Source organism: Phacochoerus africanus, chromosome 2, assembly GCF_016906955.1.
Source record: "Phacochoerus africanus isolate WHEZ1 chromosome 2, ROS_Pafr_v1, whole genome shotgun sequence".
Classification (NCBI taxonomy): domain Eukaryota; kingdom Metazoa; phylum Chordata; class Mammalia; order Artiodactyla; family Suidae; genus Phacochoerus; species Phacochoerus africanus.
The window spans coordinates 125,205,831-125,222,873 of record NC_062545.1 but is presented as its reverse complement, the minus strand read 5'-3'; the positions used below and the strand labels follow the sequence as shown (position 1 = coordinate 125,222,873).

The following is a 17,043-nucleotide window of genomic DNA, read 5'->3' as shown; positions in this document are numbered from 1 at the left end:
TGCTGTCTGTATATACATGGGCATGCTAAGTGTATCATGTATGTATACAATCATGCTTATAATCATACATATTTAAATATAGGTCATAGTTCACATTAATTCTATGACTATTCATTAGAATTGAGAAGAAAATGTCATTAATATATTGTAAAATGGGAAGAGAAGGAAATCCTTTCAAAGCCATTACGAAATTCTTACACCAATGTGGAATGATAACAATGATGGCTAGTGGGAGAAAAAGATGGACTATTGATCTGATTCAGAACATATAATTTCTCTTCCTCACATAGTTTCCTACAGCAAGTTTATTCTTGGGTTTCATATGGAAAACAAATCAGCAGTGAGAAATAGGCCCCAAATTATAAAGGCTAAGGATGATAAAAGAAGTGTGATTTGTTTTAAACTCATGACATCATTACACACATACACATCAACTATATAACTATAGATACATATATGTAACTATATATTTAGTTTCTGAGATCACTCTAAATTCCCATTCCACACGGATGTAGTTTCAAATAATTAATCTCTTCTGTTTCAAGTTGTTTATAACTGACTCAGCCTTCAGCAAAGACTTAATGGTGTGGAAGGCATGGAGCACCTTACTTTGCTGGCTACCATTTCCACAACTGTTTCTAACAGGAGCCTCCTACCTGTGCAAGTGAAGCCATCTCCGGTGTAGCCCTCCTTACAGAGGCAGCGGTAAGAGCCCATGGTATTCTTGCAGTCTGCATGCTGGCTGCACATGTGTGTTCCATTGGAGCATTCATCCAGATCTTAAGAGTGACAAACAGAAAATGTGACATTTATAACCGATAATACACAAATTTATCTTTCCAGCATTGATATTTTCATATCTATCACCCATGCGGTTCATAAGAAGCAATTTCTGTGATTTTCCAACCCACCAGTACACTTGATGCCATCTCCGATCCACCCGGGGCTGCAGCTACATTTGAAGCTTCCTGCCGTGTTGGTACATACGGCGTGCCTGTCGCAGTTGTGTGCTCCAATTTCACATTCATTGATGTCTGGAAAAATAACCAGTGGTTTAGGAAAAAAAAAAATGCTTAGCACAGATACCTTTTGGATCTTTCAAATAACTTAGCAATATTCAAAAGTTGACTTGTTTTCATACTTCTCACAATATAACATAGATTGGTTTAGCATCCACATGTACATTCTACATAAATCAAACAGTTTTAAATTTCAGTTTATAAAGAACAACAAACATGATGCTGCTTGCTATTGTTGACTCTAATTACTTTCCATTATTTTAATGAAAGTGTCCAGTCATTGCAAAACAAAATGAACCTCCTTCCAGTTGACAGTCTTAAGTGAGTTGCCTAGCCTTCCATCCTATTAACACTCACAGTCATGTGTTTCAATTCCCAGTATCTTTATTAAATCAACCACAGAGAAATGTGCACATTGCTTTCGTATCTCATACAGATGAAGGAATACAATGTTGTTAGCTTGTTAGGAAACTTTTTCAATCATATTCTACATACTAAACATTATTTCATTCTTACATATAAAACTATTATTTCATCATGCTTTATTTCTATAAAAGTTTTACTTTAGATATTGTTCATTCAAGCATTTGAAGAGAATATTCCGTAAGGCAGTGTGTGAACTATCTTTCCTCTAGCTTCTCAGAGTCCTAGCACTTTGGGACCCAAATCTTCTTGCGTATTTCCTGTAAAACTCAAATCAATTCAATAGCGATTTTTCTGTAAAGGAGAACCAGACTAGGGGTCACACTGCTAAGACTCCAAATTCTCAAAAATTCTCCATTCTTAAAAATTCCATTTCCAAATTCATCTAAGACAGACTCTAAAATATAGAAGTGTTATAGAAGAGCAGATAAAGTATAAAGCAAAACATGTTTGTTTCCTGTGGTATTGTGTTATAACGAGAAATATACATTTGGTCTTCGTCCTGTTTCTGGCACAGAGTTCCTAAACCCTTTGGAATTTCCTAAGTGCTGAGTGTGATGAAGGTGTCTTTTGTTATGTTAATGAGGTGACTTTTGGAAAGCACAGAGGATGGGGGCTGGTTGCCAAGAAAACCAACTACATGATTAGAAGGTTGGAATTTTCAGTCTCCCCTACCCCACACCTCTAAGGAGAGAAGAGGAGCGGAGGTTGAATCCATCACCGAAGGCCAATAGTTGAATCAATCATCCATACGTAATCAAGCCTCCATAAAAAACCAAATGGGTAGGGTTTGGTCAGCTCTAGCAAAATCAATCAAAACCAAGGAGGGGAGGGTGGGAACCTCTGATTTAGAGCCAAATGGTCATGTAACAAACAATCTGGACTTGCAATTGGTATCTCAAGTAGGGACAACTTTATGGGGCTGAGCCCCTAACCTGTGGAATCTGACCCTATCTCCAGGTAGAAGGTTGTCAGAATTGAGTTGCAGTAAAAGACAGTGAGATAGTGCCATAATTGGAATTGGCACCAGAATCTTATTTCCCCAAACTCATCCATTATATAGGGAAAGAGAGACACTTAACCTCATAATCAACTTTTTCAATAACTAAGAATAAGAACTCATAGGTATAGATACTATGATTCTACATGGAAACCAGTATCTAACACAAAACTTAGGTTAAGAAAATGAATTTTGGCATATGAAATGTTGCAAGAATTTTCAGTGATCCCTTTATAGTGGCATGAAATGGAAAGGGCAAGCAACTTATGTTTACCCTTTTGTTTACTTAAGAAGCCCAATTAAATGATTTGAAAGTGTTTGGAAACATGTTCTTTGCCAAATGTTCCATCTGAAGTTCTGAAATGATCCTGAGATCTCTGGCTTCTTTATAACTTCTAGAGAAAACACAAAATTAAATAATGTCATTTTTCCCTACAAAAATACTTTGTAATATCACTAATAATTATACAATGAAAACATGCCTGGAAGAATGTTCTTCCAGATCCAATGTATTGTATAGGTGAGTTTTAATGTAACCTTGGCAGCTATGTGAACTTATTGAGCTATTAAGGCAGGTCAGGAGAGGCACATACCAGGCAGCTTTAAACTTGTGACTGGGAGCTTTAACCAACTGACTAATTGAGCATGAAACATTCCAAGGAAATGAGGGGGAAGGCCAGCCCAGGGATAATAGTGTAAATAAGCACAAGAACTCAAGAAAGCAAGCCTGACCTAAGGGTTCCCAGGCCAGGGTCAGGGACACTTCTTTCTTTCTCAGATAATCACTTGCCTCAGAGATAATGATGCAAAGCACTAGTCTTGCAGTGTCCTGCCTTATGTCCCTCCTTTCTCTGTCATGATATCCGAGTTAGGTAGAAACAATGAACTCAACTGCCTAAGTACCGAAACCTTTAGATGTTATAGAATCAAGGCATTTTCTGAGTGCCAAGACTTTCCTAATCTTCAGTTTCTTAGAGGAGGAAACAGAGGTCTCCAAAGGCGTGAGAACTTGCTAGGGCCCCAAAGTCAGTAAGGGGCAGAGAGGGGAGCACCTGGAACTCACCTTCCCCACCCCCAACTCGGTGCTCTTTACTTGGGGCACAGCCGCCTAATCAGGCTAATTTCTTTAGTCACATTAAGACTGTATTCTAAGTCCAGCTTAGGAGTCCTGCTTTCAAAATCTTGGTAAGTATGAACAGACTTAGAGAAATATTCTCTAAGCACAATTTTCAGAAATGATCATAGCCTGTCAATCTAGTAATCCTGTTATCTTTTTCTTTTCAATGTTCTAATAACCAAAGATACCCTTATTTTCACAGGGAATTTTTACCTTCCATATTTAATCTTGCTATTAAGGAAAATAACCTTTTTAAAAATTTTTTTTTTAATTTTTTTTTTTTTTTTTTAGGGCTGCTCCTGCAGCATATGGAGGTTCCCAGGCTAGGGGTTAAATTGGAGCTACAGTTGCTGGCCTATGCCACAGCCACAGCAATGTCAGATCTGAGTCACGTCTGCGACCTATACCGCAGCTCATGGCAATGCCGGATCCTTAACCCCCTGAGGGAGGCCAGGGACCGAACCTGCAACCTCATGGTTCCTAGTTGGATTAGTTTGTTCTGTGCCACCATAGGAACTCCTGGAAAATAACTTTATTTTTTTTTAAGGAGACTTTCTCTCCTTTTTTTATCATTAATAATATATTAACATAAATTTCCAATTCGAGAAAATATCTGCAGCTTCACCACAACATTTTCAGGGTGAAAAGAAATTATATTTGCAAGAAGCTATGGATTAAGGGCTTTGGGATAGGAGGAGAGAATAATTCGGGGGGTAATATTCAATTATCCATTTTGTGAGTATTTGTAGAAGTCATTATCTCAATGGCTGACACTGCTGGTATGTAACAAGGGAATTAGACTTGGTCATAAAGTGTAAAGATATCTCTGAGAAAAAGGTTTCTGCATGTATGTGTGTGCACGCGCCGACAACTATTCATTCAATTGTTTCCATGGCAGACTTGGGCCTAAGATTGCACCTGATTATAAAAGCAAACAGAAGGGGAAACTGAGCCATAATGGAAACAAACAAACAAAAATACTATATGCAAACACTCAAGTCTTCAATAATGTGAAAGAAACACAGCACATGTTTGCCAAAAACATCTCTTCCTGTACAAATGTTCTCTTTCCCCCACAAGTTTGCTCCAGACAGAAAATTCCTTTTTAAGATTAAGAACAAGCATAAGCCAAGAAAAGCAAAGAAATTCAAATTCGGGGCTGACACTGCAACCTCTCTCACCCCACTAAAGCTCCCTTAAAGAGACTCAAAGGTCCTACTTGCATGGCTCTCTTGAAGGGCAAGGGTGTATAGTCTGAGAAGACCTTACGCCTAGGTTCTGAGTGTGTTTCACTCAAATCTGATGCTCGAGTGAGAGTGCTCTGAGCTGCTCCGGCCTCCTCTTGACAGTCATGTCTCGAGAAGCTGTGTCACCAATACCTGCCTTACTGCCATCTGGGCCTCGGTCATGAGCACCTAACCGGGAAGAGCCAGAATCGCTTTGGTGAGGCGGGGAAGAGGACGTTAGAGTAAGTGGAGAGGCCAAACATGAGGGCTACTAGGATTTCTCAGTTTGGACCCAAAATGAAGCCAAGGGTCTTTTGCTGAACACCCACAGAGTTTTTCACAGGCTTACAGCCAGTTGAGGACAATTAGCAATGATAAGAAGCTGGAAGGAAATGCGAGTGGATTTTCACTGAGAGCTGGTGGTTCCAAGGTATACGATCCCCTTTCATGGACTAAGACCCACAGCACCATGACTCGTGCGAAAGGCACAGAGTCTGAGACATGGAACTGCCCAGCAATCCTGCCATTTTAACTAAAAACAATTTTGACTCTTAATAGTATGCCTTCCTCACTGCCTGAGTGAGCCCAGGAAGAGAGGGAGGTCTTACAGATTCGCTTATGAAAGCCAGGACCTGCCAGGGGTGGCACCAGGCAGCAACCCAGTTTTTCTTCATCCAATTTGTTGTCTGATTACAATTATGGAGCATGAGTGTCAGAAGCCTTGACAGCGTGGGCCACAGGAAAAAAAAAATGTAATCCAGCCCCTTAAGGGAAGGATACAAGGGCTGTGTTCTAGATTTCAAGGAAATGTACATTCTTCCTTCATCAAATCCAATGTTACCCTCAGCCATAGCCATGATGTGAACAAAGCTTAAGGAGAAAAAAGAAACCCTTAATATCTGTGTGGGCTGGGAATGTAAGTCAGTGGGTGGATTCTGAACACTGCTAAAGTGATTGGGGGAGGAAAAAAAAAAACATGTTTATTTGTTAAAATGGAAACAATCAGTAATGACAAGGGAGCTGAAATATTTAGACAAAGCTGTAATGGAACCCAGAGGACATTTTTTAAGTTCTCATGAAACAAAGTCCCTCCCTATGAAATAGCATACATATTCTTAGAATTCCTTTACAAATTACTCATTAAAATATATGCAGACATATTAGATGTAGGCATACACATTGTAAATGTGTAGAAATAGATGTAGATACATTTCTTTTGTCTGCCGTCAAAACAGAGTTCAGGGTCTGTTCCCCACTGTTATTTGTTGTGAGGCTTGCTTATCCCATTAGGGGAGATACATATCTCTATTTACATAAGTTGCCTGGGACATTATAAACACTTGTCTTTAACATGACTATCACCAAGGGAACCTGATGGTATTCTAAATTGTGAGTGACACTAATTTTAAACTAAAAGCAGGCCGGAAGAGCCCCAGTTACACGGGATTAAAAAAACATTTTGGCTCAGATTTTTAAAAACTTGTTTTTAAGTATACCCAACTCACTGCCAATTCCTGTTTGTGTAAGTCATTTTCAATCAAATGCAATACTTCGAGTTGTTAATAACAGTATTTAATAACAGTATTTGAACAGTACTTACGGGGACTTCTTTTCCTTCCTGCCTGAAGCCCCCCACCCCACGCCTGTCCTTCCATACCTCACTGAAGGGCTGCTTCCCCCATGGGAACACTTGCATAACGGCAGAGCACCCTGCTGAGTTCCTCAAGCTCATGGCTACTATGGTATCAAAGGGGCCTTGAAATTCAATTCTCCTCTCTACAGATGAAATTGCAAAATCATTTAGGCCACCACTTACAAGTGGGAAAGGGGGATGGTGGCCCTTGGGGAAAGATATAGAATATTCCTTGAACTTTGATTCTCTGTTTCTGTTCATGTGATTTACTAAAAGACTGCCATTCTGAATGTCAAACTGGTGTCATCTCATCTGATGTGGAATACACATAGCTCATCACTGCAGTCTTAGTGTCTGTGCAAACTCAATTATGAAAAATATGTTTTTGAATATACAGCATAAGATTTTCTTTCTTTAAATTCATTTCAAGCATATCAGTAAATAACAGTATAGAATTTTGCTAGACTAGAAGTTATGTTTTTAATTTAAATGGCTTCTAGACACTGTGTCTATGTGTCTCACTTCATAATGGCAACAAATAGCTGTCATTTACTGACCAGCTACTGCATGCCATACACTGTGCCAAGGATATCACATACATTATACCTTATTGACCTAAAATGATAATAATGCCACTTGAAAATTTAAGCTTTCTTCATGGTATGAGGCCTAAAATAATCAGCCTCTGCATATGCCTCTTTTAGCTGGAATTTGGAGCATGAAATTCTAGAAATCTTTTTCTTATAGGGAACGAAGACTGTCCCATTAGATTAACTTTTCCCTTCATAAAGATCACTGTTCTCTGGGTTGAATTTCAGTGAGTTCAACTCAGCCAGACAATGGTATTAGCATCTATCAGGTAAAATGTAATATTGAGCAGTCCTACCTTCCCTTGCATTATAATCAGACTAACACCCCTTACCCTGAGTCCTATATTTTTAATGGAAGCTAAAAATAAAGGTTCAACCACAGACATACTAAGCTAAGCATCATTTATATCCCAGAGACCACGTGAGGACCTAAGATTTGAAACTCTGTGCCTTTTATCAGAATGGACCCCGGTCATGCTTCACATGAAGACTAATATAGTCAGCACAAAAATACTCTAACTTCATGTAATTTTGCTAGATTGTCATTTTTGAACCAATAGTAATTTATTGGTGAGATCTGTGTATGTATATATTTAAAACATGACATTATTGAACAGTTTACAATGATAATACATATATTGGGAACTTTCTTAAGAAATGTCAATATTGGAGTTCCCACCATGGTGTAGTGGGTTAAGAATCTAACTGCATCAGCTAGGGTCACTGCAGAGCAGGGGGTTAGGTCCCTGGTCTCAGGCAATTTGTTAAAAGATCTGGCACTGGAGTTCCCATTGTGGTGCAGCAGAAATGAATCCGACTAGTATCCATGAGGATGCAGGTTCGATCCCTGGCCTCTTTCAGTGGGTTGAGGATCCGGTGTTGCCGTGAGCTGTGGTGGTGTAGGTTGCAGACATGGCTCAGATCCCAAGTTGATGTGCCTGTGGTGTAGGCCAAAAGCTGTAGCTCTCATTTTACCCCTAGCTTGGGAACTTCCATGTGCCATGGGTGCAACGCTAAAAAGCAAATAAAAATAAAAATAAAATAAATTTAAAATAATAATAATAAAAAAAAGATCTGGCATTGCTGCAGCTATGCATAGGTCACAGCTGTCGCTCAGATTCAATCCCTGGCCTTGAAACTTCCATATGCCACAGGTGCAGCCACCAAAAAAAAAGAAAGTCAATATAATTAAGGATATGTACATTTACCACATTGCTGATATGCAAATATTTTAATGTTTAAGTCACAATGGCTTGCCAAGCTGGCTTTTGAAATTAAAATCTATTATCTGTAAAGAAATTATGTATTTACCAAATTCAAGCTCACCATGGTCTCCATTAAGTTTTAAATTATGCTATATGCCATAATATGTTTTATTACTATAGAGAACTATAGTAAAACTTCATTATTCTATATGCTAAACATCACTGCCTCAAGGGTGAAAACATCAACTAAACACTTAAAAACATTATTCACTCAGAGTGACTTCTTCCATTTAATATTTAATAGAATAATCTATAAATATGGGTGAAAAGAACTTCTTATGCACTGTTGGTATTAAACAAACAAAACTAATGGTTTAATTATTACTTTATGAGATTTGCTAAATCCTGAGAAAAATCCCTAATAAAAACTTATTAGGGCTAAAGCAACTTAATGCTTTACAAGCACACTAATTTAAGGGACTGGAAGATTGATGAGAACTGATGAAATATATGAACTACAGGATGTGTTTTTAAACAGCAATTCCACTCATAAAACCTTAAATGAAAGTGTTGGCAACAGAGGGTATTGAGAAAGGTCTTCTTTAATAAAAGGGTACAAAGTTTGGTAATTAGCATGTTAACTACTTTGATATAAAAATGTTATTTTAACCTCATAAAAATGGTGATATTGATAGTGTTATTTTTAGTGGTAATTTATCCCATATGCCTTTTTGTCACAGGTAAAGGAAAAAAACAAAGCTTAGATCTAAACTAGAGTATGTCAAGTTTCAATGACATACAGGCTAAGTTAATGAAAAATATTATTACACAAAACACTTTACCATGCAGTTAAAATATTAATAGTTTTAAAACTTGTATTAGTCTATATTTACGGTAGAAATCTCTTAACCACTTAAGGTTTTACTGTTCAACTTGAAAAAAAAAACATACCTGTACAGCCAGTTTTTCCCTTTTTGCCTGAATATCCCATATCACAATGGCAGATAAATGAACCTTTAGTGTTTTCACAGGTTCCACTTAGGCAGATATTTGGATTCAGGTCACATTCATTGACATCTGTAAATGGCAGATATTATTAATACATATAACCATTTGTTTGATATCACTGAAAACTTTTTCCCTGAGATAAAGCAACTATGACAAGTAAATAGAAAAGATGAAATATTTTCACTCATAAAGGAAAGTGTATCTACATTGTTCACTCTCATCTGCTTTCTACATTGCAGACTGCCTTTTTATCTAGGCCATAGCTAGTCAAGTAATCAAATAAGCTCATTGACTGTGGGCTGGGGATAGAGCCTGTTTATGTGACAGTCTAGAAAATATTTTACAACAGCATATTCTGTTGCCAGATGAAAATTTTAATTCAGACTGCACGATGCCAATGTCTTAGTTCCATCTTTTAAAAGAAAAGATAGATGCAGATAGTTAACAATCTTCACTTCTTTCCCAAATTAAAAATTATCCTTTTTTTTCATTTGCTTTAATTCCTAGAACTTCAGTGAGGGTTTTTGAGAGATACGTATGTGATGTAATTTAAATATTTTCAATCGACTTTCATTTCTGGCTAAGATGGAGTAATAGGAACCAAATGTAACTTCTGACCTAAAATAACAACAAAAAGGACAATACAGGCAACAAAAGCAGTGATCCCTGAAAGAAGACAGACTAGGTGAGTTCTACAAATGCTCCAGGTTACTGTGTAGGAAGAGTTTTAAGGCAATGGCATACAAAGGGTGACAGGTGGAACCAGGCAACGTCCCTGAGTTGAAGGCCAAGGTTGCTAGAGTTCACAAGGGTGAGTAAAGGACAGAAAAGAGATGTTTAGAAAGAGAGACAGAGAGACATCTTTCTGTTCCAGAGATCTGCAGAAGGCTGAACTCAAGTAATCAGACGAGTAGTGATCAGTACGTTCATGTAATGAAGCTGGAGAAAATACCATCCAAAAGAACTAGAAGGACCAGAGTCCTCAGAAGGCCTCGAATTGTGCCTGTTCCTATCAGCCAGACTGGAGAACGTCATAATTCACAAGGAAGCAAGTTGAGCATCTAGCAAGGTCTTTCTTTAGCAATAGAGCAAAGTAGCCCTACCCTCACTGCTGCTTAAAAGCTTAAAAGCAGGACTTTGAAAGGACCAGTCCATTTCCAAATAACTTAACTATGTTCCGAAATAAAGCTCAAGCATATTTCTAGGAGTACAAAAATATTCAGCACCTAGTAAGGCAAAATTTACAACATCTGGCATCCAATCAAAAATTACTAGGCATTCAATGAAGGAGGAAAATAGGGCCTATAATGAAGAGAAAAATCAGAACTGACACAGGTGATAGAATTAGTAGACAAGGAAATTAAAACAGTTATTATAACTATATCCCCTGTGTTCAAAAGCGAGATAAATGATTGGACATTCTAAGCCTAGACACAGAAGATATTTTTTAAAAAGACTATATCAAACTCTTAGAGATAAAACTTCAATGTCTGAGATTTAAAATATACTAAATTGGATTAAAGGCAGGTTATAAATTGCATTAAAAACTTTAACAGATTTGAAGACAGTAATAGAAACTCTCCAAAACAAGTACAAACAATTCTAGAATTGACTTCATTCTTGTAAGAAATAAATTTTGCTTGTCTTTAATCAAACATTTCAAAAGCCTAAACTCTCTAGTTGGTGCAAGGGAATGGTTAAGAGGACAGAAATAATACACAAACATAAAAGAAACAGCCCTCTAGACAGTGGTTAGCTCAGTTTATATAACACAGCTAACAAGACAATCACATCACAGGCACAAGAAAGTTGCTTTTTGGAACACTGGCCTTGGAATATTATTAGTACTATGTCCCAAAGTATCCTTGCTTTTCCCCATAGATCTACCCACGACCCAAACAAATCTTTATGTAACTTAACAGTGCTCGTGAATAACCAGACAATTAGAAAATTCTGTCTTCTTTGCTTACCTACACAAGTCTTCATGTCTTCAGACGCCATAAATCCATCATAACACAAGCACCTGTACTCTCCAGGTATGTTTGTACACTGACCGCCATCACAGATATTGGGGTTATCTTCACACTCATCAATGTCTGCAGAGGAAACCAACAATGGCATATTGTTGATACTGGCTCATTACTCAGTTACGAAAAGTTAACTAACCTAAGACAAGTAAACTTGGTCCACTCCCATATAAGACTATTAGCTCTCAACTCCAAATGAAGATCTATATAAATTGTCCTATCAGGTTATCTTGGGTAAAAAAGAAGAGAACCATTTTCAAGGTTTTTAACATATAGGAAGTTCCCTTGTGGTGCAGCAGGTTAAGGATCCGGCATTGCCCCAGCTGTGGTTTAGATCACAACTGTGGCATGGATTCAATCCCTGGCCTAGGAACTTCCACATGCCACGAGTGTGGCAAAATAAAAAAAATATATGTGCGTGTGTGTGTATATATATACACATATATGTACACACACACACATATATCACATACACACATAATTTACAACATACAGTTCAGGGTGGAGGTCCACAACCATGTAAAAAACCATCATTTAATTAGCACTTTTATCTCTGATATAAATTTATCATTCAAAATTTATTTTCCTGATGTCAAATTTAAATACCTAATGTCTATTATCTGCTGTTTTAAAGATATTTGAAGGTAAAAATTGCTCTAAATAAGCATATCTACTTAAGTGCATTTTTAGCAAAAATATTTATTTTCAAATTTTAATTTTGACAGCCAAATTTATATCCAAGGCTTTTAAGGGATATTTTACTAGGTCCAATAATATAATTTTGGTTCCTAAACCTAAGTATTCTTACTCTGAATGCAAATGAAAACCAGTATTACCCACCTCATTTCCTATCTCTAACTGAAGACATGGCTCTTTCTAGCACAGGATGATACAACAGCGTGTGTAAATTAGACCAGCAGTTCCCAAATTTTAGCATGCATCCAAAACCACTTGGAAGGTTTGTGAAAACAGATTACTAAGATCCACTTCAGGGAGTTTTTGATTCAGTGGATTTAGGATGGGGCCTGAGATTTTGCATTTCTAACACAATCTCAGCGGATGCTGATGCTGATGCTGCCAGTCCAGGAAACACACCCTGAGTAGCACTGAAATAAGCCATAAGATCAGATTCTTCAAAAGTCTGACCAATAAAGAAAATGTGTTTATATTCCACTCACTGAGCATGTGCCAGGTACTATACTGAGTGCTGTGCATACTCTTCCACAAAGACAATCTGAACCCCGCTTTATAGATGAGGGGCTGGATGCCAAGGATCTTAATTAAGGACACACAGCTAAAACGTGGAAAAACAAAGATTTGAACCCAGGACTGTCTGACTCCAAATCCCAGCCCCTGAACCACTCTACATAGGGGCTTATTATTGAGAGAATTCCCAGGAGGCCAAGACCTACTTACCAGTACAAGACCTCTGGTCAGGCATTAGTGCGAATCCCGGCTGACAGCTGCATTCATAGCTGCCTTCAGAGTTTGTGCAGAAGGTCTCACAGCCACCATTCATTATGCTGCATTCATCAATGTCTAAGAAAAAGCAAAATAATATCACTTTCCTCTGTGTTTGTGATGATGGTAGCTGTGTAAAGTTTGCAGGTATGCATGGGTTCAAAAAAACAAAACAAAATACAAAATTATAAAATCATCCTAGGGCAGCTGAAAGTCACTGCATCGTTTGGTTCCTTCAACAAATATTAACCATACACCTACCATGTGCTAGAGATGAGAATCTACTAGTGAATAAGATGGACACTCATAATGCTTATACTGCAGTCAGGGAGTTACATGGATGATTAATTATGCAATATATGGCATGCCATGTGCAATGTAGGAGAAGTGCTGGGTGCTGGGACATAGCTCAGTGATAACAGTGGGCACGCAGGTGACATTCCCTGGGGCACAGACTCCATTCCAAACTTGACACTCAGTTTGGCTGAGGTTCCAATCTTTTTCAAGGACCCGAATTGGAGTTCCGAATTGTCCTGGGACATGCTTCAGAAGAATCTGGGCTGATTTACGATTCTGGGTGGAAACCATGTAAGACTTGGCAGTTCCACATGGGGTCTACTCCCAAACAGGCAAAACCTGGCAGTTTCCACAAAGTTTCACTTTGACTTTGGGCACAATAAAGCCACAGGGCTTTCTGTGCCACTCTTCGCAGCACAACTAAACCTCCCAAGGGCCAGCCACAGAGCAAAATGCTTGTCCCACAAAACCCCACTTTAACACAGCCCCAGACCTGGCCTCTATTGCACTGTGAGCAATAGACATAATATGCTCTTGCTCCCAAGAATTATTCTTTGGAATCTTTGAGCTGCTCTAAAGCACTTGAGGGCAGGGATCACAGCTTCTGCTTTTTGTCCTTCTCTGGCACTCTCCAGGCTGTGTTGATTTCAGGTGGTTAGTAATCCCTTGCTGCTTTGCCTGGGTGTGCAGGTGGAGACACAAAGCATGGGCTGCTACCGTTTCTCTAGTCAAAGCAGCACAGGTCAAATTATACTTGCTAGAGCTAAAACACTCCATAGCCTCCTTTGAACTGGTTCTTTTGACAGACAAGGGAGGTGAGAGCCAGAGATTGTGAGCCACCATGAGAAGAATTTCACTTCCAAGAAAGCAGGCATGATTAAGTAAAAGTAATTAGTGATGCAAACAGAAGTCAGAGAATACTGCTTGAGTGCTTTAGAAGAGACTAAAGACAACAAGGTCCTACAGCACAGCACAGGGAACTATATCCAATCTCTTGGGATTGAACATGTTGGAAGAAAATATGAGAAGAAGAATGTTTATATATGTATGACTGGGTCACTTTTCTGTACAGCAGAAATTAAAAGAACATTGTAAATCAACTATACTTAAAAAAAAATTAAATAAAATAAGTAACAGGAAACACAGAACTTACCAACACAGAACAGCCTGTCAGGGGTTGAGTGATAGCCGGGGTTGCAGGCACACTGATATTTCCCTATGAGGTTCACGCAGCGGCCATGGGGGCAGAGGTGGGCGCTCAGTTCACACTCATTGATGTCTGTTTAGAAAATAAGAAGAGTGAATAGTCAGCCATAAGCCTCTGACCCTAGCAGAGATGAGAGCCAAATGACTGACCACAGCGAAGCAGGCTTCCTACTTACCTATACACGCTGAGATGTTGGGGGACAGCTGGTGACCAGAAGGACATTCACAGCGATAACTTCCCTCGGTGTTTAGGCACACGCCTCCCCGGCACAGCAGGGGATCTCTCTGACACTCATCGATATCTGCAAAACGGAGAGGACCCCTGTTGAAGATGTGGGAGGCATCCTGCCCAGACCCCCATGACCAGGCCAGTGCACCCATTGCCAGTTGCTGGAAGTCCTGGCTGCTGCTGGCTCATGGGCTCCCTTCTTGGAGAGAACTGCCATCCACCTCACTCTGACAAGGCTAGGCAGTGAGCGGTTACACCCCTCCTATGCTGGGGGGTGCCATGGCCAGTAACTGAACTGACCTGGGAGCATAAAATCTCAGCCTCCCTGCCTGGGGGTGGGAAAACTCTCTGGCACAATCACACTCCAAGGCCTCTATGGGGTCAGATTAAAACTAAAATGCAACTGAACAACTGGCCTCTCTTCTTCCCCTGCCCTATGCTGTTTCCCTCACTTCCTTACAGGTTCCTCATAAGAGCACTCCCTTGAGGAAAAAAAAAAAAAAAAAAAGGCCCTGTTTCAGGCTTGTTTCTTGGGAACCTGACTAATGCAACCACCTTTCCCCCATCCCACCTCACTTTACTGCCCTCTGCTTTATTGTGCTTCATAGTATTGTGGCTTTTGTTGTTGTTGTTGTTTGTTTGTTTTTTTCTTTTTAGGGCTGTACCCACAGCATATGGAAGTTCCCAGGCTAGGGGTAAATCGGAGCTGTAGCCACCAACCTACACCATAGCCACAGCAACAGCAGATCTAAGCTGTATCTGTGACCTATACTGCAGCTTGCAGCAATGCCAGATCCTTAACCCACTGATTGAAGCCAGGGATCGAACCTGCATCCTCATGGATACCAGTTGGGTTCTTAACTCACTGAGCCACAACAGGAACTCCATAGTACTGTGTTTTTTACAAATTGAAAGTTTGTGGCAACCCTGCATCGAGCAAGTATATTGGCACCATTTGTCCAAAAGCATTTAATGCAACCATCTGAATCAATCTCCTTTTTCAGAAATGATGAACAGAAACCCTATAATGTGGCCCCTAATAGAGCTTATATCTGGTTCTCTCTTTCCTGGGGTTTCTATTCCAGGTGTTAAATTCACTTCTCAGGGACCCATAGCCGGTGTCTGAGGCCACCCACCACCGACAGCATGCATCCCCTCATTCCTTCCACATGTCAGTCTCTCTCTGCAACTGACCAATTGCTGACTCACTGGTCAGGAGACCAGGGCTTTGGGGGAGCAGGAAGAACTGGGAACACAGGAGATGAGTCACCAAAGCTTCTTAGAATTTGTATGATCAAAGGCTCACCCACTTACCCATGCAGTTCTTCATCATCATGAATCCACTTTCATAGCCTTCATCACACTTGCATTCGAAGTCCCCAGGGGTGTTCACACACTGGCCTCGGCCACAGAGGTCAGGAGAAATGCGGCATTCATCAATATCTACACAGGAGCAGCAAGGGCAGCAAATGAGCAGCAGGAACGCTTTCCTTCTTGAGGCAGTGGGTTAAAGGCGAGGTGTCCCAGGGGATGTCCCTCTGGGCTAAGCCCCTTACTGACCTGTACAGTTCCTTTCTTCAGAGTCCAGAGCAAAGCCACTGTCACATCTGCACTTGAAGCTGCCGATAGTGTTCCTACACTTGCCGTGGGTACAGAGGTTGGGGATCATCTTGCACTCGTTGATGTCTTCAACAAAAATTGAATGTGGGAAAAGTCCATCAGTGATCAGTGAGGAGGGCTCAACACCCCATTCTAAACCCAGGAATTAGAGGATCTTGATTTAAGGTCTTGGTCATACTCAATTTTAAAGATATGTGATGATCCGTGAGAAATAGGATTCCGTAAACAGTTCTAGACTTTTAAAAGTCTACATTTTAGAAAGGCGTATTAAAGAAGTAAAGAGTGTGTTTACTTGGACTTCTAAAGGCCAGCGCACTACCTTATACACACCAAACACTGAAGTAATTGCTTGTAAGAATAAAAATTCTAAACCATTAGCTTCTGTATCTAAAGCATGTAGAAGATTTTTAAATAGATTGCCTCAGAGCAACCAATTGAGTATGTAGTGGAATGAGATATTCATTTATGCTTTTTTACACCTAAAGTTTAGATTAAAGGAAATGCCATTCATAATTTAAATCATTTACAAATGATGTATACTATTTAATTTTTTTCTAAAAAATATACACTAATTTAACATAGTATCTCAAATAATATGCATATATAACATATGATTGAGTTCCCTTTAGAGGGGCCTTTCTATTCTTTTTTTTTTTTTTTTTTTTAAGGACTGCACCTGAGGCATGTGGAGGTTCCCAGGCTAGGGGTCATATCAGAGCTGGAGTCACAGCCACAGCAATGCCAGGTCTGAGCCACATCTGCAACCTACACTACAGCTCAAGGCAACACTGGATCATTAACCCACTGAGCTTGGCCAGAATCGAACCCACAACCTCATGGTTCCTAGTCGGATTCATTTCCACTGAGCCACGACGGGAGCCACTCAAGAGATATAAGTTCATTTCTACCAAGTGTCATGAGAGACGTGGCTGGCAGATTAAATCTCAAGACCATCCAGACCTTCTGTGGCAATGGAATGCCA

The 17,043-nt window shown here is 39.6% G+C and overlaps 1 protein-coding gene across 1 annotated transcript in view; it reads right to left on the bottom strand.

The window, feature by feature from the left end:
* Positions 1-17,043, bottom strand: part of FBN1 (fibrillin 1) — a 258,301-nt gene that overhangs the window by 67,218 nt on the left and 174,040 nt on the right. Inside the window, exons 26-34 of the mRNA XM_047766424.1 lie at positions 16,002-16,127; positions 15,756-15,884; positions 14,389-14,514; positions 14,160-14,285; positions 12,665-12,787; positions 11,192-11,317; positions 9,165-9,290; positions 912-1,034; positions 657-779 (exon numbers count right to left, since the gene is read on the bottom strand). Coding sequence (XP_047622380.1) covers positions 657-779; positions 912-1,034; positions 9,165-9,290; positions 11,192-11,317; positions 12,665-12,787; positions 14,160-14,285; positions 14,389-14,514; positions 15,756-15,884; positions 16,002-16,127 — 1,128 coding nt within the window. The remainder of the gene's footprint in view (positions 1-656; positions 780-911; positions 1,035-9,164; positions 9,291-11,191; positions 11,318-12,664; positions 12,788-14,159; positions 14,286-14,388; positions 14,515-15,755; positions 15,885-16,001; positions 16,128-17,043) is intronic.